Source organism: Macaca mulatta, chromosome 7, assembly GCF_049350105.2.
Source record: "Macaca mulatta isolate MMU2019108-1 chromosome 7, T2T-MMU8v2.0, whole genome shotgun sequence".
NCBI classification, from domain to species: domain Eukaryota; kingdom Metazoa; phylum Chordata; class Mammalia; order Primates; family Cercopithecidae; genus Macaca; species Macaca mulatta.
Genome location: NC_133412.1, coordinates 145,097,230 through 145,120,287, shown reverse-complemented (window position 1 = coordinate 145,120,287; position 23,058 = coordinate 145,097,230). Strand labels below are relative to the sequence as shown.

Below are 23,058 nucleotides of genomic sequence, written 5' to 3'. Positions count from 1 at the left end.
TTGAGAATTTATTTTACTGTATCATATTTTATTGTATTTTATTGTATTTTGAGACAGAGTCTTACTCTGTCACCCAGGCTGGAGTGCAGTGGTGCCATCTCTGCTCACTGTAGCTTCCGCCTCCCAGGCTCAAGTGATTCTCCTGCCTCAGCCACCCAAGTAGCTGGGATTACAGGCATGTGCCACCACGCCTGGCTAATTTTTGTATTTTTAGTAGAGACAGGGTTTCACCATGTTGACTAACCTGATCTTGAACTCCTGACCTCAGGTGATCGGCCTGCCTTGGCCTTCCAAAGTGTTGGGATTACAGGCATGAGCCCCTGCACCTGGCCAGGAATTTTATTTAATGTTAAAAAAAAAAAAAAAAGAGTGAAGAAAAAAAACCAACAAAAAACAAGCCCTAAGTGCTGAAGACCAAAAGCCATTTGTTTTAAACATTCTGACTTACCTGTTTTTAAAATTTTGGCTGGGTTCACTTTTTAAAGAAAATTAAAAATAAAGTGAAGGAGGCTATGAAATAATACAAATAATAAAATGTGGGTTTCTCTATTTTAGAGTACGAAAGACCTAGAATGTTAGAACTAAAAAATGCTTTAGAGATCACCTAGCATAGCTAACCCCTCACTTCACAAATTAAAGAGCTAGACTTAACAAAAAGTAGAAACAACTTATGCATGGCCAGACGTGAGCTAGTGGGGCAACCAGAACAAATACCCAAATATCCTCGTCCATTTATAGACTCTTTCCTGGGCTCTCTCAATTTATCTACATATGGTGAAGAGAGGGGAAGGCAATCCAGTTCTACAGGTATTTGCTTCAAAACTTTATCCCGGGAGACTTTCTGAGAGCTCACAGATAGAGCCTAGGGAAAAGACTTCTTCTCATTCCTCCTCATTGTTCTCAAATTCTCCCTACGTCTTCTCAGTCACCAAATCCTGTTGCTTGAACCACCTAAACACCTCTCAGACACATCTTCCCATCTGTATTACCACTGCCACCGATTTGGACATTATTTTTCCTCACCTGGATTCCTGTATAATCTCTAAAGTATCCTCCTACCTCCAATCCTACCACTTCTCCAACACTCTCCCTCCACACCGAACCCCTCCACATCGATCACCCATCGATCTCCACACTGAATCTTCTCCACATTGACTTCCCCATTTCAAATCCCATTCTCCACTTTGAACAAATTACTCCCCTGCTTCAAATCATTTCATGAAGAATTCCCTTAACAAGAAACGCAGAGTCTCAATGGCTTCCCTTTGCTTGTGCAATAATACCTGCATTCGTTAGGGTCTTACTGGTAAATGGAAGATATACATAGGACAATTGAAGAAAAATGTATTTCCAAAAGGACCGAGTTTAAAGGAGTTCCAGGGTACAGGGAAATTATTTAAAAAACAAAAAAAAAAACACAAAACAAATAAAAACACAAAACAAACAAACAAAAAAAAAAAACACTTAGAAACCCCTGGCTAGCAGAAGTAGAGCTGTGTGGTAGATGGTTTCCAAAATAGCCCACAAAGATTTTCTGAATTCTGGATCTTGGTATTCACATCCTTGTGTAAATCCCTCACCTTGGGTTAGGGGTGGACCTAGTGACTTCTTACTCTCAAAAGGGATGGGATAATATGTCCAAAATTGGGCTGGGGGAGGGACAGCACTAGGAGAAATACCTAATGTAAATGACGAGTTGATGGGTGTAGCAAAGCAACATGGCACATGTATACCTATGTAACAAACCTGCACATTGTGCACATGTGCCCTAGAACTTAAAATATAATTTAAAAAAAAGAAAAAAGTGTCCAAAATTAGGTTATAAAACACTAAGACTCCTACCACTCACCTTCCCTCTCTGCCTGTTGTCACTCTGATGAAAAAAATAATAATAATGCCATGTTATGAGCTGCACTATGGAGAGACACATGTAATAAATAACTAAGACTGGCCTCTGGCAAACAGCCAATGAAGAACTGAGTCCACCATTCCAACAACCCTTAAGGAACTGAATCCAGCCAACAGTCACACAAGTAAGTTTGGGAGTAGGCTTTTCCCCAGCTGAGACTTCAGATGAAACCACAATCCCAGTCAACATCTTGATTACAGTCTTTTAAAAGACACTGTGCTGGAGAACTCACAAAATCTGCAATTGGATTACTAACCCACAGAAACTGTGACATAATAAATGTTTTTAAGCCATTGAGTTTTGAGATAATCCGTTACACAGCAACAGATAACAAATACAAACTGGAACCACCCCAAGACCCAAAAGGATGAGTAGACAAAAAGGATTCGGACCCAGAAGAGGAGAGTAGTCTGCCTTGCGAAAATCAACAAACTTCAGTAGAGGGATATGGCAGTGCAAGGTTCTGCAGAGTGAGACCCAGGAGAAGAAATTCTCTGACATTGCTCTTCTCCTTTCCTTCCATCTCTTTCCAGACTTTTACTAACCAAACCCAACTGAAACCCAAAGGTCACAGGAGCCCTGTAAATGTAGTCCTCACAGCTCAGCCTCTGGGGCAGAGAGCAGCATGCAAAGGAGTTGAACATGGGTATGGAGGTGCAAAGGGAAGATATTTTTACAATGTCTAAACTCCTTGGCATGGATACATAAGGTCTTTTGTGATCTGGCCCTAATCTACCTATCTAGCCTTATTCCTCAAACTTTCATCACAGAAACCTGGCTTCATAACAACCACTTAAAGTCTCCTGAATGACATCACAAATCTGCTCTTTTACAGGCACTAGTCCTGCCTCCTACACCTTCTCTCTCCTTTTCCATCTGGTTAATTCCTAGTCATCTTTCAAGAATCGAAGAAGGTGCCAAATCCTCTGGATGTCTTCTACATCATCATCCCCTCTTCTGGGATGGACTACATGACCCCTCTACCTCCTCCCACACCCTCAGTTGCTTCTACCAACACTGTAATTGTCTAGTTCCCCACCTCTCCCCAGCTGGCCTGTGGGCTCCTTCAGGGCTCAGTCCTCATCTTGCATTCCTAGCATCTAATAGTGTCTGGCACACAAATGACACTCAATATGTATTTCCTGATTCGACAGTTTCTAATCCTCATCATGCCTTAGTCACCAGGACCTGCAGGTCCCCAGACTCTCAACTGTGCTGGCTTCTACCACTGCCTCCTATGAATTCCAAACCACACCCTGTCCCTAGCTTCCTCCATAGCACTGGATTCCTCCAGGCTAGATCTTTCCCTTCTTGCTGCATACCACAGCCAATGTAACTAAAATAGTGTAACATTTACTTTCTGGATGTATACATAAACCAACTACTGCCCAGGACTTCAAGGGCCCTAAATCATTAGGCAGAGTGACCTTGGGGTATCAGAGCAACATAAAGGCTAGACTCAAATTCCAGCAGAAAAGGAGTCGATAACTAGAAATGAATGGGTGAAGGAAGCCATCAATGAGGAGGCTATGTAACTAACCCTTTGATATACAAGAACATTGGCTTTTTTTGTCTTCCTCTAAAACTCCTATTTCATCTATGACACTATATGCTACTGGCAATGTACAGTGTTGCTACTTAAACACCACTTCTGTTACGTATATAACATGTAATTAGTACTACAAAATAATTTTATTAATGTCTTAAATGTTATTGGCAAGACAAAGAAACAGGTTGCCACCAAGAAGATGTCATCTAACTTTCACTGTTGAATATTAAATCATTACAATTAAAACTTTTTCTTCTAATGCCTGACTTAATTGGGCTTTATCTCAATCCAATTTAGATTATCTAGAACTATCTAAAATATTTCTTTACAAGCTCAAAAGACCTTTAAAAGTGCATATAGTCTCACAACATTGTTTTGATATCAGGGAAGTGTACTGACTTATGAACGATCAAAAAGTTATAGAATGGAACTTTGAAATCATTGCAGAAAGGTATTTGGCACATTTTTAGGCCAATTTCCTCCCTTTACAGAAGAGGAAATGAGGCCAAAGTATTATATTTTATTTACTAAGCTAACGGTAAGTGCATATAATTCATTTTTTAATTCTTCTTTCTACCTTACATGGACACTGAATATATTCTTTTTGTGTTAGAAGTATCTCATAATTGAGAAGGAAGGAGGAAAAGAATGAAGAAGGTAGAAAACAAAACAAGAAGTAGAATCGGGAAAATGAAGTTCTCCACACAGAGCTGGGACCAGACAGGCAGAGCCTCCAGCTCTCTGTGTGACATCTTCCATGCCTCCTGACCCAGACAAATCAAATTACCAGTCTAGTTAGAAGAACTTTGTCAAGAGGCATTGTTAACACCAAAGATCCAAACAAGATCAGAAAGCAACTTGCTCTTACTCAAAAGCCATCTTACCTATAAAAGAGGGTAAACATTTTAGAAAATTTTTACCCGAGAAGCAAAAGCACCAGAGTAGAATGAAACTTCAGCATTAAAAATGAGACATTAATCCAAGTCAACTCTCCCAGAATAAGCATGAAAGCCAAAGACCTGTCACATATTATTTTCATTAATTTAACGTGCCCCATTGCTACTCAGCTCCAACAATGTGGTAACAGTAGTCTGTCATTGAAAACATGGTAGTCGCATAGGGTGCTAGAAAGGCAACTGACTGGAGGGGCCAGGCTCCCTGGACACCATCATGGCTTCCATGGGAAAGTGCTGAGGAACCTTAAGTTACTCACCCTCTCTATACTTTTAGTTCTTTCATCTATAAAATAAGACTAGAAAATCTCTAAGGAAAAGCTACTAAAATCCCTATGACAAGAGCTTGGTTCTTCCATGTCTTGAGAGATCTACAAATAATTATGAAATCAAAAATCTAATTCAAAACACCAACTCTCTCATCACTTTGCAACACATACTATGCCTGGATATTGTGAAAGACTAAGTCAGTGCTTTTCAAACTTTGTTGGGCATCAGATTCTCCTGAGAACATCTTGAAACTCAGATTCCTAGGACCCAGCTCAGACCGATTAAATAGAAATACCTTGTAGAGGGGGTCCTTTGAGGATTAACATTTTTATAAAGCACCCTAAATGATGTGATGTATAGCTAGGTTCAAATATCATCATTACACTGGGCAATTCAATAACTCAGGATCCTAAGGATACAGGAATATAAAAAAGGTTAACAGGTCTGGGTGTCTTCATGAATAATTAAGGTTTTCTTTTAAATAGATTTTTAATGTGACCAATACATTTTTCATACACACCTCCAATCCAAACTGTGAATATGAAGGATGAAAAACTAAATTAGAAAGTCTGTTCAAGTCAATAAATAAGTCATGCCTTGGGAAAGTACAACTTGTCACAGTTAATGACATGAAAACATGAAAAGGAAATGAAGAGTGTTCTGAAAAGCATGGGCTTTAAAAACCCACCCATGATTACTCATATATCAAGAGGTTACCATCCTAAATGTCATTTAAAAGTCACAACAACATTATAGACATAATCATCCACTTATTACTCGAAAGTTTACCCAAAAGCTTCATTTCTCTAGATTTGGCTTTTTAAATGTCAGCATCTGAATCAACACAATGCAGTCCAAGCAAAAATTTCACACTGAAAGTGTCTGACAACAAGAGAAAAAAACAAACAAACAAGAGAAAGAAAACAAAAATGAAAGCACAATTTTTTAAATGTAAATTTTAGTCGTGGGTATCTAAGGAAAGGTTTGGGTTTATGGCTACGACTTTGAATAAATGATTACACTAAAGGACTTCCAAAGAAAATGCTTTGAATTGCCACTGGCTTCAAAATCCAACCTTTACCGATGATACCTTGAGGACAACGTCCTACAGCAGGTAAATTCTTGGTTGTAGCCAAAGGGCAGCCTACAGCATCAGGAGAAGAAAACTATATGAAAATCCCATAGTTCAAGTACAAGCATGGTTTAAGTCAGTAAGGTTAACTAGGTTTAAAATGGTGTCAGGGTCTGAGCTCACACTGTGCAATAAGTGTGTCTTTCTTTCTAACAGACTGAACCAATTCAATGTCCCTTTTATGGTAATTAATATAGCAAATACACATGAACATATATATACTCTCTATACAAGTTTGTCACATGAAAGATATATTTTCATTACTAGTTGTCATTTCTCTAAAGAACTACAGCAGTTGACGTGTTTGTTACTAAATTAAACCAGAAAAGAGCCCCTTACTACCACCCAAAAAGTAAAAACCAAGTTCTCATAAACCTGCAGGAAGTTTTTTTTTTCCTGTAAACATAATACAAACATTCTAGTAGAAAGGTGGTTGGGTTACATGACCTTTGCATTTCTTATTCTTTAATAATCCATGAATTTGTAATCCTCTGAAGAATATAAAAATATTTTTGTTGTTTTCCTGTGTCTTAAAAAAACTCACTGTTTAAATTTGCTCTAGACAACTTATTAACAGCACCAACATTTAGAGATTTTATCATTTATTTTCTCTCTAAGTGTCACTATCTCTACAAGACCTAAACATGAAAAGAAAAAGAGATATTCATTATGGACCACACTGTGGTCTAAATAGGATATAAGATGCCTCATTCAATTTATATAAAGTGATCTTCATAATTACCTTCCTCCTACTTTTTTTTTTTTTTCTTTTTACAGATGAAAACACTATGGCTCATGGAAGTTAAAGAACTAACTTACAGTCACATTGCTAAAGAGTGGTAAAGTTGGAATTTTAACCTAAGTCTCACTCCAAAGCCCATGTTCCTACCAGCCTGGCACGGGGTCTCCCAGTATGGGGGTGGGTTAAGAAAGTAACAATGACTCAATGTCTATTATTCTGTATGTTTCACTAATTGCTCAGCCCCATTAATCTATTTTTTTCTTTACTGCAATTTAATAAGCATCATTCTTATAGATGGGTTATCTAGACATTCTCTTGCAAAGCAAAGAATTACAGAATTTTACACTCAAAGCAAGAATAATTTGAGAACTCTATTTTTACAAGGAAAAGAGAAAAATTCACCATATTGATCATCCAGGAATATCTAGTTCCACATTGCCCATACAAGTAATACACAGAGCCTCTCAGAATGCACAGAACTGAGCAGAAATTCAAGTAGTTAGTGAAATGAACATTAACTTATTTCCTTATTAACATATAAGATAGTTAGGTTAAATTTTCACAAACGTGCAAACATTAAAAAGGTGTACAATAAGAAGCAATTGTGTCAAATTCAGCAGGTACTAAAATAAACTTAAGTGCCATTTTCTTCCTTTAAAATGTATTCATTTTCCAAATATCTCAATTTGAATTAATAGCACTAATGATTTTCATTCACCCAAGGTCAAAAACCTAGTCATCTTTGACTCCCTACTTGCCACCTATATTCCTTCAGTTTCCAAGTCATTTTTAATCCGGACTTTAATTCCTCTTATCAGTTTCTCTCAATTCTGAAGGTGATTTCACAAGTTGAATTAGTCTCTCCTTTCCCTCCTTACCTTTCACACAGACACAGAAATCTCTCTCTCCTAGAGCCTCCGCTCTATCTTGATAACCATCCATTCAGCACACTGGGGCAAGAGTCGTCATCCCAAAGAGATCTCAATCTTGCAACTCTTGGCACAAAAGTTTTTCACGATTAAATTGCCTAATTCAACACTAACATCTGGCTCCAGCCAGCCTCTCTTCCCAAAATTCTACCTTCGTTTACTCCTTGTAATGCATCCTATGCCCAAGCTAACCAGTTCTGGTTGCTGTTACTTTCCTCAGTTCTGTGCCCTTGCTGAAACATCTTATCACCTGGTACATTCTTCCTCTCTGCTTTCCACATAAAGCAATCGTGCACATATTTTAAAACTGAGTTCAAAGACCATTCTTCCACAAGCCCATTCTCACCTCTGAGGCTGGGAGAACTGGCCTCCTGCTCTGAAATTATATAACACACTACTTGCACGTCTATTTTGGAAATTAACATTTAGACTCTACAACAGTTATTTGTGTGCATCTTATGTCTCCTACCAACTGTAATCATCTCATACAAATATACCTCTGTATCTCCTACAGCATTCAGCCCAGATTTTGTACATACTATGAGTTTGAAGAACTTTCAGTTCATACATCTTACACTAAGGCCTTTCCACTGAAGGAGAATGTGTCTTCCCCATCTGCATTGCTTAGGCAACCTTTGGGTTTAAAGAAAACTAAATGGCATAATATTTTTCAAGTGTTAAATGCCAAGTGCTCAAGTATGAACTTCCTTGAATTTTAGAACTAGAGAACCAGAGGATGTGAGAAGAAAATATGCATCTATCAGTAAGGCAGTTTAGGCAGAAAAAAACATTTGTCTTTTTGTCAACCCTACACAGAACACAACAGTCCACAGGGGCAGCATGCACGGCACTTGACCAGATGCCTTACTTTGCAGTAGACGATCATGTTTGGAGAACTCTCCTCTGGGTCAGCAATCCCCACTGCTCTTTGATCCCCGGGTCCCTGAGCCATCCTGAGTCTCTTCACTCACACTGCAAAAATAAATGAATAGACCATTAAGTCATGAAGGAATTATATAAAGAGGGCTTTGAAATGTAAAGAATTAAGAAACTTTTGGCAGATGCCATGAACACAAAACATATTACGTGATTTTTTTTTTTTAAGTTAGGGAATGATTGTAGTCTTACTATCCACAAATATTCTTCTAATCCCCAAACAACATGTTGTTGATTTTCAGCTCAGAATCGCACACCTCAGGAGTGAATATACGGCAGTCTTTGTTGTTGTTTTTTTTTTTTGAGACGGAGTTTTGCTCTTGTTGCCAGGGCTGGAGTGCAGTGGTGCGATCCCGGCTCTCTGAAACCTCCGCCTCCTGGGTTCAAGAGATTCTCCTGCCTCAGGCTCCCGAGTAGCTGGGATTACAGGCATGTGCCACCACGCCCAGCTATTTTTGTATTTTTAGTAGAGACGGGGTTTCTCCATGTTGGTCAGGCTGGTCACAAACTCCTGACCTCAGGTGATGCACCAGCCTCAGCCTCCCAAACTGCTGGGATTACAGGCATGAGCCACTGCACCCAGCTGCGGCAGTCTTAAATAACCTCCTGAGGACAAATGAAGCCAATCATTTTGCTGTTGAGCTCACCTTGCCAAAGCTCATTTTCTGATTAATTCTATGCATTAAAATATGAATATTTTATTAGGGAAATCAAAATCCAGACCACAAGGAGATACCACTTCATACCCATTAAGATTATTATAATTTAAAAAAAAAACCCCTCAAGTAAGTCTTGGCAAGGATATAGGGAAATCAGAATCCTCAAACATTGCTGGTAGGAATGTAAAATGATACAGTCACTGTTGAAAACAGCTTAGTGGGGCCGGGCGCTGTGGCTCAAGCCTGTAATCCCAGCACTTTGGGAGGCCGAGACGGGCTGATTACGAGGTCAGGAGATCGAGACCATCCTGGCTAACACGGTGAAACCCTGTCTCTACTAAAAAATACAAAAAAAAACTTGCGGGGCGCTGTGGCGGGCGCCTGTAGTCCCAGCTACTCCAGCTACTTGGGAGGCTGAGGCAGGAGAATGGCATAAACCCGGGAGGCGAAGCTTGCAGTGAGCTGAGATCCGGCCACTGCACTCCAGCCTGGGCGACAGAGCGAGACTCCGTCTCAAAAAAAAAAAAAAAAAAAAAAGAAAACAGCTTAGTGGTTCCTCAAAAACAGTTGAACACAGAATTACCACATGATCTAGCAGTTCCACTTCTAAGTGCATACACAAAATAACTGAAAACGAATACCAAATACTTGTACACAAATGTTCATAGCAGCGCTATTCACAATAGCTAAAAGGTAGAAGCAACCCAAATGTCCATTAGTGGATGAATGGATAAATAAAACGTGCGTATCCATACAATGGGATATCATTGAGCAATAAAAAGGAATAAAGTACTACAATGTGCTATATGCTGCAACGTGGATGAACCTTGAAAACATGCTAAGTGAAAACACGCTAAGTGAAAAAAGCCAGACACAAAACGTCACATATTGTTTGAGTCTATTTTTATGAAATATCCAGAATAGGTAAATCCGTAGAGACAAGAAACAGATTGGTAGTTGCCAGTAGCTGCAGGAAGGATGGAATGGATGACTGCTTAATGGATACGGGGTCTCCCTCAGGGGCCTTGATAGAGGTGATGGCTGTAGAACACTGTGAAAGCAAGAAATGCCACTGAATTACACACTTTAACATGGCTAATTTTATGTTAAGTGAATTTCACCTCAATTCAGAAAAATAAATACATTGAATTTGGCCTTTTTGAAAAGCCTGAAAAGGTAACAGTGAAATAAGAACAAGTATATGGAATTTTTGAGTGAAGAAGGAAGTTCAATCCTTTGGTGTGACATTATATTTATTGTGTGACCTTGAGCAAGTGCAAGAATCTGTTGGGTTTCTTTTATTAATTTCCCTTTAAAACAAATATATTGAACACCTGCTATATGCTCCAAGTCGTGCTAAGGCACCTTCCTCTACACTGCCCTCAGCAGTAAAATGTGAATTCCACCAAGTTCCCGCAGGTAAGGGTCAAATAAGCAGAGTGTGAGAGCAGAGTATAAAGCCATAAAAGTTATATACAAATGTTATCCCTAATCTAAGAGGCTGCCTGGGTTACTTGCACAAAATTCATAGGCTTTTCATCAAAGAAACTCTTATAAATAACCATACGTGACAGAAAAGGCTATTTCAATTTAAAATAAAAACTTGGGAAACATTTTCTTATAAAACAAGTTGCTACCAAAGGTCATTCCATAAAAACAAATTTGGATGGAAAATGGGAGAGAGAGAGGAATTTGTAATTTATGCTAAGAATTTAATTGCCCAAAATATCCCATTCGAATAACACTATCTGCTTTCTTCACTATTTATAAATTACAATGGTTTTTAAAATTAGATTACATAAAGAGGTAAAGAGCATCATTCTATAATATTATCTCTATACATTGTAATATCAGGATTTCTTTTTTTTTTTTTGTCTCACTCTGTCGCCCAGGCTGGAGTGCAGTGGTGCTTTCTCGGCTCACTGCAAGCTCTGCCCCCCGGGGTTCACGCCATTCTCCTGCCTCAGCCTCCCGAGTAGCTAGGACTACAGGCACCCGCCACCACACCGGGCTAATTTTTTTGTATTTTCAATAGAGATGGGGTTTCACTGTGTTAGCCAGAATGGTCTCGATCTCCTGACCTTGTGATCTGCCTGCCTCAGCCTCCCAAAGTGTTGGGATTACAGGCCTGAGCCACCATGCCTGGCCCAATATCAGGATTTCTATGAATATAGTACTACATGGAAACACTGATTATCCTCATCAATGGGTTTTAAAATTAAATGAACACAGTTTTATTTTTAAACGACTACTTAGTTGCCTACTCCTTTGCCTTAATACAGAATATGACAGAGCATGAAAACAAAAATTGAGTTCATTTATATATACTCATGTATCTATGTAATAGAGACGTTTTAGGTTTCTGTTGCTTTATTTTAAAATGAACACTTTCACTTTAATGAGCATATTCTCTTCTACCTAGAAAACTGTATTATAATAGCAAGGTTAGAAATGACCTAGAAACAAACGTGTCAGGCCTCCCTCTCCCCTCCCACCAACAGAACCATTTCTGTGTGTTAAAACAGGCTGATGTTCCAGAGTCTAGACTTGAAACTACTAAGTGAATGCAGATAGTCTCTGTGTTAAGAATTTTAGTAAGCCTCGTATTCAGTACAAATGCTTCTATTTTTGGTTCCTCTATTAACTCGTTTTGAAACTCAGACAAGCTATTTAGCTTTCCTGTATCTAGAAAGAATCATTTCTAAAATAATAATATACTTTCTAGTCCACATGTCAACAGATGTTAGAGAGAACTGGATGTGAAACCTACATAGGTAAAGATTTTCTAATTAAATTCATTGACTATTAAAGTTGAGGCTTGTGAAATTAAAGGACTAGGTTTTCATTCATTATAGTATGATGTAAAATACTTCTTTTAAATGGAGTGCAATAGAAATGGAGTGTTTAAATTTAGTGGTAGAGAAAAACAGAGTGTTCTTCATTGTACTTACATATACATATACATACACACAGTAAACAACCCAGGGGCTTCTATATTAACATTTGAAGAATGTGAACATTTTTGTGAAAACATATAACTGCATATCAAAAGAAAGCATGTTAATATTATTTTCCTATATGGACTCACAGCTAACCCAAGAGGAAAATTGAAAATGGGCTAGGACCTTACATTTCAAAATCTCCAAGAAGAGACAATACAGCTTGGTGGTTACAAGCTGCCTCTCATCAGACAGATCCATGTCTGAATCTAGGCTCCACCACTTCCTAGCTGTGTGATCTTAGGCAAGTTCCTTCTCTTCTCTGTGCTTTTAATCCCTTACCTGTCACACACCACAGCCCCAGCATAATGAAAAGCCCTCTGAACTAGGAGTCCTGGTATCGCCCCACCCCTCGCTCCTTTGCAACTAACCAGCTATCAGAACGAGGACACACAGCTTCCCTGGACCTCAGTTGGGCATTGGCTATAAAATCCAGCATCCTTAGAGTTCCTTCTAGCTCTGAGCTAGGCCCTCAGAACCTCACATTTCTAACTTTCCTTCAAAGACTCTCACCAGAATGTTCCATGCCACCTGTCTCTGTCATTACTGCGTATATCCCAGCCCATTTCCTCTATTCATGACAGCGCTCAATGTCTCAAAGAATAAATCACAAAACCACTGCAGTGGAGCATCCCCTGTCTGACTCAGCATCCCTCCCCATGACAGAATTCCTATACCACACCACCCACCCTGAGGTTCTTTGGGACTCAACATTTATTCTTTGAGCAAATATACTGAGCATCTACTTTTGTAAGGTTCCATGCTAGGCCCTGGGGATATACGGATAAGTCAGACACAGATCCTCTCCTTAAAATGTTCAGAGACTGGTAGGAATAACAGATGTGTTCACAGAAAGGACACTGTTATATGTGGTTGCTCAATTATGATGGCACAGAGTAGGAGGAGGTGACAGATGAGCAGAAGCCTGGGAGAGGCAAAGTTTGCCATTCCAGCCAAGGCTATGCACACACACAGGCATAGAAATCTGAAGCCCCAGAAGTGGCTCAGCTCTGTGCTAGACAGTCAAGAGAAAAAAGCCACAAAGATAATCTGATCCCAGAAAGATTAAGTGGGAGACAGCCAAGTGTGGAGAGTGAGATAACAGGGATTTACATCTATCTGAATTTGTGGGACTTTGTTTACTTGTCTATCAGGGACTTCCTCTGCTAGAAAGCCAGTTCTTCATAGGCAAGGACTTTATTGTTGGGGTTCACCCCTCTCTCCCTGGCACTTAGAGCAGAACCTGGCACACAGAAGGTACTTAAATATGTTTGAATGAATGATGGGACTGAGAAAATTCTACCAGGATGCAGTGTCCTCCTTCCAGAAGATTCATCTGGATAACAAGCCATTAAAAGTGGCCAATAAAGAAGGCTCTTGATCAACAAAGACCCATGTATAGCATCATACATAAAGATTTTCCCCAAGGTTTATTGATATGAACCAGCCTGGACTCAGCAATCCACTTCTGGAATTCACAAGCAATTTAGGTAAGAAGGAATATGTGGGGAGGGTAGAAAACATAGTGAGGGGGATGCTCTAGGCATAACAGGACAATTGAGCACCTGTGACACAAACAGATTCATGAATCCTTGAAAGTCAGGATTGTGCCTGCAGTCTACTCCAGACTTACATTGCATCTGTAACTTGCAGTTACAATAAATTCCTGCTGTTTACTTTATAATGCCAGCCCCTCTGGAATAAGCAAAGCCTAGCAGCTAACAATGTTGAGCAGAGCAGGAAGGAAGGGCCTCGACGGTATAGGAAAAGAAAGGGCTTTGAAGTCAGACTGGGAATCACATCTCAGCTCTAGCCTCACTAAGGCTACTATGTGGCCTTTGACAATGGACTCTCCCACCCTAAATTTCCAGCTCCTTGCCTGGAAGATGAGACTCCTCCATCATACAGAGTTGCTTTTGAAGAGGGAAGAGAATAAGCCATGGAAATGCCCCAGCACAGAATGAATGTAGAAACTGACCAGTGACCTTGTTCTAAGTTTGGCCAAGTGAAATTCCCAGGCCACTGGCATCAGATTCAATGGAGAATCCCACCCCAACCCCCACCCTCAGATGTTCTGACTCATGCATCAGAGATGAAGCCTTCAGCGGTCCAATGACCTCCTCAGGTGATCCTGATACAGAGCTAAGAGGAGAACCGACTACAATTACCCTACAATGTCACTGAAATTACCATGGCTTGCAGCTAAAAGCTTTTAACATCATGCCTGCCACTCTTAGTGCCCAGACCTCAAAACCCTATTCAGCGAAATGTCATGTAGGAGAAGTAATCAAACCCTGACTGTAATATAGTTTGAATATTTATGCTGCCAAATAAGAATTTCTGTTGATGTTATTTCCTCTCCTCCATATTATATCAAATTCTCATTGTTTGCCTCAGCCCATTAAAACCCAAAGGATTTTTTTCTGACATCAGCACTGTTAAGCACTTCAGGAAAAAAAAATTACAATATGTGTGCTAGCTCAGTAGTACGAGCTTGTTTATATAGCTCTAATCTGACTGAGTGGGCAGGAATCCCAAGGGGAAAGGAGGAAGAACAACAGCTCTAAATAACAAATCACTCTTTCTGTTATAGCAGAGTCTGCCAACTTGACATTTCCTATATATTCGAAGTTCAAAGGCTCAATGACAGACAGAGTGTCCGTTTCAGGTAATGCACCAAGATCTTAAAGTACGGCAATAGCACTCAACCCCTAAAGGCCAATTTTGGTGGCACTGGAAGGCACCCAGTATTTTACTAGGATATAATCACTTGATCATTTTAGGACATCGATTCGAATTCAGTGGTTCCCAAAAACTTGCCCAAGGACCAGAACTAGGCTAGCAGTCTCAGAATCACCTGGAAGATATTCTAAATATACATACTCCTGGTTCCCATGCTCCAGAAGTTCTGGTCCAGTAGGCCTAGGGTGGTCCCTGGAGATTTACAGATTAATCATTTTCCAAATGATTTGTAAGTATAGCCAGGTTTGGAAACCACTGACCTAGATTCCATAGGGCCCGCCTTCCCTTCACTTGATCCCTTCCTCCCATCCCATGCTGCCTGATGTTTGGGCAGACATGCTGATGGGGGGCTCCTTTAGCTTCCCATGTATTAAGGCAAAAACTCAATGAAATGGATGCAACAAGGTTCTGGGGTCCAAAAAACTGGCTTTCAATCCTGGCTATGTCACTTAAGTGCTGTGTGGCCATAAGCAACATATTTAGCCCCCCTGGGCCTTAGTTTCCTCGCCTATAAAATGGAACAAATGCTAATCACTCTGCAGCAGTGGTTCTCAGCCTGGCCTGCTCATTAGAATTTCTTGGACAGCTCGTCACAGCAACCTCAACAGGTGGATGTTATTATTCCCACTCTATGAATGAGAAAAGTAAGACTGAAGAACATAGGTGACCTGCCCAAAGTGACACAGTTTGTCAGCCAAGCAACTAAAATTCAAACCCAGGACTGACTCCAATGCCCACGGTTTTTCCAACATGTCCATCTTGTGAAATCACCTACATAAAGTAGATGTTTAGCACAAAGCCTGAAACATAGTAGGTCCTCAACTAATCTGTGTTTCCTTCATTCTACTTGCTAGTTTTCAATGAAGTTGACTTCTCCACTCCAATCCTACCTTAAGACTTCCAAATAAATACAATGGTCTCTAAGCTACCACAGCTGCCCTGACAGGCTAAACTAATTAAACTACCAAAGCTGTATGTGTATGTCTATGTGTGTGTGTATGTATATATATATACACACACATACACACACACACACATATACACATATGCAGGAGGATTACTTAAACCTGGGAGTTCAAGACCAGCCTGGGCAACACAGCAAGACCCAATCTCTTCAAAAAATACAAAAATTAGCCAGGCATGGTGGTGCATGCCTGTAGTCTCAGCTACTTGGGAGGCTGATGTGGGAGGATTACTTGAGCTCAGGAGTTGGAGGCTACAGTGAGTTATGATCATACCACTGCACTCCAGCCAGGGCGACAGGGTGAGGACTGATCTCTGAAGTAAAAATAAAAAAAATTTTGCATTCCATCTGTTAAAGTTTCTAAAAATTAAGCTAGGAGGGAGAAGTGGAAAGATCGCCACGTAACAGGGCATGCTGGCCCTGGGAGTCCTGTTACTGCAATCTCTGCTGGAAAACCAGGTCTACCCAGGCATCCTCTCTCACCAAGGCTCTGAACTCCACACTGCTCTGGAAACCCCAACCCCTCCAGCTCCCCACAGACTCATCCCACCCTTTGAACACTTCTGTAAATAGTATGCCCACTATGTCCTTCCATCTTCTCTCTGAACTTTAAACTTGTGACCTTAATAGAAACTTGCCTTCTCCTCTCCTGCAGCCCTCTGTCCTCACGCCATATATCTCAAGACCAGAGAGTGGAGCAGGCAGCCTCCTGGCTCTCCACTGCTGCTTCAAATGATTTCTCTCCCTCCCTCCAACACAAATCCCTGCTCTGTGGCACTCAGGCCATCTGGCTCTGCCACTTTCTGCTCATCCTCACTGCTGTCTTCCACCTCCCTCCTGCTTATGCCTTCTCATTCCCTGAAGACTCCAGCTTCCGCCTCTCAGAGGGTTGCTTCTGCTTCCCTAACACCTTCACCACTTTCAGTCACTTTAACATCAGACTCAAAGACCTACCAGAAACGCCAGATTCTCAGTTCCTTATTTCCTCACCTGACGCTTTTTCCTTCTGAGTCACTATCTCACATGGCCACATCCTAAACTTTGTCATCACCCCAAATCCCACTACAAGCATCCTCCACTCTGTCCACCCTTCCTCTTTTCAGCTCACTTACTCTGCATTCACTGCAAACAATCTTCAAACTTGTTTAGACATTTAATCCATTGAACACGCAGCATTTTTACTATCCATTACTACCCTTCACTTCCCCTTCACCATCCACACTGGCTCCATCATTGTACTCACTCATAATCACTCCCTTGCACATACCCTCTACTCCTGCATCTCCCCTTGTGATGGTTAATACAGAGTGTCAACTTGATTGGATTGAAGGATGCAAAGTATCGATCCTGGGTGTGTCTGTGAGGGTGTTGCCAAAGGAGATGATCATTTGAGTCAGTGAGCTGGGGAAGACAGACCCACCCTTAATGTGGTGGGCACAATCTATCAGCTGACAGCAAATATAAAGCAGTCAGAGAAACATGAAAAGGCAACACTGGCCTAGCCTCCCAGCCTACATCTTTCTCCCGTGCTGGATGCTTCCTGCCCTTGAACATCGGACTCCAAGTTCTTCAGTTTTGAGACTCGGACTGGCTCTCCTTGCTCCTCAAACTTGCAGACAGCCTATTGTGGGACCCTGTGATCATGTAAGTTAATACTTAATAAACTCCTATATATACACACACACTATTATATATTCTATTATATATAATTCTATTGTATATATTCATATAATATATAAGAATACATATATTCTATTTTATATATATACTATATATATAGTATTAGTTCTGTCCCTCTAGGGAACCCTAATACACCCCCTTTCTGTGTCATACTATCCTTGCAAAACTCCAGCACTGATGGAACCCAACTATCCATCAACCCCAAGCTCCCATCCAAACCGACACACACTTTGGGGTGGAGAGGAAGTCACACAATCAGGCTGACTAGCTGCATTAAATTCATGACCACAAACATTAAATGAAGAGTCAACACTGCCTGCCAAACCCAAAATGTTTTCCTACCAAGCTTGTTTCTCCCTTTCTGAAACGGCTGTCATATCTTTTCCCAGTTCATATTTAACACATAGTCTTAGCTGATGAGCTCATTTCAAAATTCATGGAAGAAATGAAAGCTAGCAGAAGGCAAGTCCCTCATCTTTAGATGCTCTCATTGAAGCCACCATGTTCTCCATCTTCCTTTCTCTTCTGGGGAAAAGTTTTGCTGTCAGAGGAATTTGAACCAGAGCAACTCCATCTTGAATAGGGGCTGGGTAAAATGAGGCTGAGACCTACTGGGCTGCATCCCCAGACAGTTAAGCACTCTACGTCACAGGATGAGATAGGAGGTCAGCACAAGATACAGGTCATAAAGACATTGCTAATAAAACAGGCTGTAGTAGAGAAGCTGGCTGAAACCCACCAAAACCAAGATGGTGACGAGAGTGACCTCTGGTTGTCCTCACTGCTACACTCCCACCAGCGCCATGACAGTTTATAAATGCCATGGCAATGTCGGGAAGTTACCCTATATGGCCTAAAAAGGGGAGTCAAGAATAATCCAACCTTGTTTAGCATATAATCAAGAAACAGTCATAAAAACAGGCAACCAGAAGCCCTCAGTGCTGCTCTATCTATGGAGTAGCCATTCTTTCATTCCTCTACTTTCTTAATAAACTTGCTTTCAGTTTACTCTGTGGACTTGCCCTGAATTCTTTCTTGTGTGAGATCCAAGAACCCTCTCTTGGGGTCTGGATTGGGACCCCTTTCCTGTAACATTACCCTGTACCAAAGGGAAGTTCTTCCATCTTTGCTTTTAATTAGATGGTTAATAGAACATTACTGCTCACGTACACCCTACCACCACACCAACCGGGCTCAGGTATAACAGTGGATTACAAATAAAAGACTTCCAAGACACAGTGTCCCTGAGGAACAGTAGTTGGGGAAACCTAAAGTCAAGAGAGGAGACAAAAACAAGGACCCTTGCGGGGGATTTGAAGCCTCTAGTACCTACAGCTCAGCAAACACTAAACACAGCCCAACACCTAGCCAGATTAAGTAAAACCTCACACTAAGTGCCTACCTACCTCAGTTCCTATGACCCAATACATCATGTCTGGCTTTCAACAAAAAATTACAAGACATGATGAAAGGCAAGAAAAACACATTCTGAAGAGACAAGCAATCATCAGAATCAGACTCAGATATGTCACGGATGTTGGAATTATCTGTGTCATTAACAGACAGGAAATTTAAAATAACTACGATGAAAAATGTTAAGGATTCTAATGGAGAAAGTAAATGGTAATGAAATCAGAGAGACAGAAACACTGTTTAAAAACTCCTTTGAAAAGGAAATGCTAAAAATCAAAAACACTGTAACAATTGAAGAAGGTTTTCCATGGGCTCATCAGCTGACTCAAATGGCCAAAAAGAGTAAGAACTACCATTTGATAGGACAAGAGGGGAACTAATGTCAATAACAACTTAATTGTACATTTTAAAATAACTAAAAGAGTGTAACTGGATTGTAACACAAAGGATAAATGCTTGAGGGGATGGATACCCCATTCTCCATGATGTGATTACTATGCATTGCATACCTGTATCAAAACATCTCATGTACCCCATAAGTATACACGCCTACTATGTACCCACAAAAATTAAAAAATTAAAAAGTTTTTTAAAAGAATCCATGAGCTTGAAGGTCAATCATGAATTTCCAAACTAAAAAGAGAAAGAATTAAGGGAGAAAAAAAAACAGAGGAAAATATTCAGGAACTCTAGAACAATATCAAAAGCTGTAACATAAATGTAATCAGAATCCCAAGAAGAGAAAAAAGAAAGGAGAATAAATATTAGAAGGAATAATGACAGAGAACTTTCCAAAATTAATGACATACAATAAACCACAGATCCAGAAAAGTCAGAACACACCAATCAGGACAAACACTCAAAAAAACAAAAACTATGCCTAGGAATATCATATTCAAACTGCAGAAAACCAAAGACAAAGAGGAAATCTTAAAAGAAGCCAGATCCTTACCTATAGAAGAACAAGGATAAGAATTACAGAATCCATGCAAGCAAGAACGTGGAGTGAAATTCTTAAAATGTTGAAGAGAAGGAAAAAAAAAAAAAAAACGCCCACTTAGAATTCTACATCTAGTGCAATTATCCTTCAAAAGTGGAGAAAAAATAAAGACTTTCACAGACAAGCAAAAACTGAGGAAATTTATCACCAGCAAACCTGCTATGCAAGAAATGCAAAAAGAAGTTCTTCAGGCAGAGGAAAATTATACAGGTCAGAAACGTGGCTCTATAAAAAGAAAGAACAAGCATTGATGAAGGAATAAAGGTAAAAACAACATACCGTATTTTTCTTATTCATAATTGGTCTAAAAGAAAGAAATAGACCCTTTTGAATTATGTTCATAGGACAAAAACCATCTTTTTTAAAAGGCTAGCATATCAAAGGCTAACACAGAGCTCTGGAATAGCCCTTGACAATTAACCGGCTCAAAGGCTGGTAAACCTGGGCCCATGGGACAAATCTAAGCCTGTTGCCTGTTTTTATATGATCTGTTTGCTAAGAATGGTTTTTACATTTTTAGATGCTTGAAAAAAAGTGGAAAGAACAATATTTTATGACACATGAAAACTGTATGACATTTGTTTCCATAAATACACTTTTATAAATAAACGCCCATTTGTTTACTGTCTATGATCACTTTTACGCCACAACAGCAGAGTTGAGTTGTTGCAACAGGGACTGTATGGCCCCCAGAATTCAAAATATTTACTATTTAGCCTTTTACATCATAATTTTTCCTATCCCTTGAACAAGCCCAAGCCTTTGGTTTTCAGAGGACGGCACTAAGGCCTGGGAACGTCAAGTTGCATTCTAATGTCACCCCGCTGGTTAGCAATAAGAGTCAGCATTTAGAGCTTGGGTCTTCCCTCTCTTCTCACATGAGAGGACTTATATTTTGTAAGTATGGGTTCCAAGATTACAGTTTCTAATACTACTGACTATTGGGACTGCAGAAATAACATTTTATTATTCTCTTATTTCGCATGAAAGATTGTATCACTGCTAGAGAAGAAGTGGGAGTGACAGAGAAGCTTTGCCAATTTTTATACACAAGAAGTGGATGACTAAGAGATGAAGAGGATGACATGTTCCCAGGGGACCTAAGAAGAAAAGCACTCCTATTGGCTTTTTCTTTTTTAAAGAATGTCAGTTTTATTCCTTAGGATTTCATTGTTTTCTTTTTCAAAAAAGAACATGTAAAATCAGTATGTTTATATGTAAAACGAGGCATTTAAATGTAATATAAGGTGCACCTCTTCAATGACTCCGTAATGCCTCCATTGGCAGCAGCAATGGTAGCCTTTTCCACTTCTTAAGATAGCAAAATTTAACAAAAGAAAATCTTTTCATAAAGTTCACCAAGCAAAAGCAATATAGATCAAAGAAATAACAATTGAATAGGTTCTTGGGGGTTTTACAGTTTTACTCATACCATGTAGATGGCAGACAAAAATAGTACAATTTGAATTTACAGTACCAATTCCTCCAATGATGATCTAACTTGTAACAGTCCAGCCCTCAAGAACAACGAGAAAGGCAGATAAGGTATAAAGAGAAGAACTCCCAAGGCAATGAGGACACATGGGATCATGATCCAAGAGAAAAAGGAAGTATAGAGGTGAGCCCGCTATTCTGTGTAATTATGGCTTTAAGGCATTTAATCAAATTCAACACCTCTTCATGAAAATACTCTTAGCCAATTTTAAATGCAAGGGGACTCGCTTGATCTGATAAATGGTATTTGCAAAACACTTACAGAAATATTTAATAATATTTAATAGTAAAACTTTCCCACTGAGATTGGAAATTAGACAAGAATGCTCACTATCACCACTTCTATTCGCCATTATATTTGAGGTCTTAGCCAATACAACCGGCAAGAAAAACAAATACAAGTCGCAATAATTAGAAAGGAAAAAGTAAAAACTCTTTTACAGGTAATTTAACTGTGTACATGGAAATTCATAATAATTTACGAATGCAATTACTTTTGCACCAACCTAATACACAGAACTATTAGGATTAATCAGTGACTTTAGCAAAGTCAATGAATACAGGTCAATATATAAAACTCAATTGTATTTTTTGTATATCAGCAACAATCAGGAAATGATATATTTTTAAAGGTATCATTTATAATAGCGTCAAATACTAGGAATATATATTTAAAAGATGTGTAATAATTTTACAATATAGAGGGATAGAAAATTGCTGACAGAAGTGAGAGACAGATCTAAATAAATGGAGGGATATTCCACATTAATGGATTAAAATAGTCAACACTGTAAAAACATTAATTTATTCCCAATTTAGGCTAGAGATTTAATGCAATCCCAATCAAAATTCCATCAAAAGATGATTTTAAAATTTATACAGTAATGCAAATGGTTAGAAATAATGAAGCTATTCTTTTTAATTATATTTTATGTTAAGTTCTGGGGTACATGTGCAGGATGTGCAGGTTTGTTAAACAGGTAAACGTGTGCCATGCTGGTTTGCTGCACATACCAACCCATTGCCTAAGTATTAAGCCCAGCATGCATTAGCTATTTTTTCTGATGCTCTCCCTCTCCCCATCGCCCCCATCCCCAACAGTCCTCAGGTGTCGTTCCCCTCCCCCTCCCTGTGTCCACAGGTTCTCAATGTTCAGTTCCCACTTATGAGTGAGAACATGCAGTGTTTGGTTTTCTGCTCCTGCATTAGTTTGCTGGGGATAATGGATTTCAGTTCCATCCATGTCCCTGCAAAGGACATGATCTCATTCCTTTTTATGGCCGCATAGTATTCTATGGTGTATATTACCATATTTTCTTTATCCAGTCTATTATCGATGAGTATTTGGGTTGATTCCATGTATTTGCTATCATGAAAAGTGCTGCAGTGAACATATACATGCATGTATCTTTATCATAGAATGATTTATATTCCTTTAGGTTGATACCCTGTAATAGGATTGCTGGATCGAATGATATTCGCCTCTAGGTCTTAAGGAATCACCACACTGTCTTCCACAATGGTTGACCCAATTTATACTCCCACCAACAATGTAAAAGCATTTCTATCTCTCCGCAGCCTCACCAGCATGTTGTTTCTTGAATTTTTAATAATCACCATTCTGACTGGTGTGAGATGGTATCTAACTGTGGTTTTGATTTGCATTTCTCTAATGATCAGTGATGTT

At 39.6% G+C, this 23,058-nt stretch overlaps 1 protein-coding gene across 13 annotated transcripts in view; it reads right to left on the bottom strand.

The window, feature by feature from the left end:
* Positions 1–23,058, bottom strand: part of RGS6 (regulator of G protein signaling 6) — a 633,391-nt gene that overhangs the window by 591,539 nt on the left and 18,794 nt on the right. For 12 of the 13 annotated variants that reach the window (XM_077937729.1, XM_077937733.1, XM_015144012.3 and 9 more), the window contains exon 2: positions 8,353–8,456. In XM_077937729.1, the coding sequence (XP_077793855.1) occupies positions 8,353–8,436 (84 nt within the window). In that variant the 5' untranslated portion in view covers positions 8,437–8,456. 13 annotated transcript variants of the gene reach the window in all.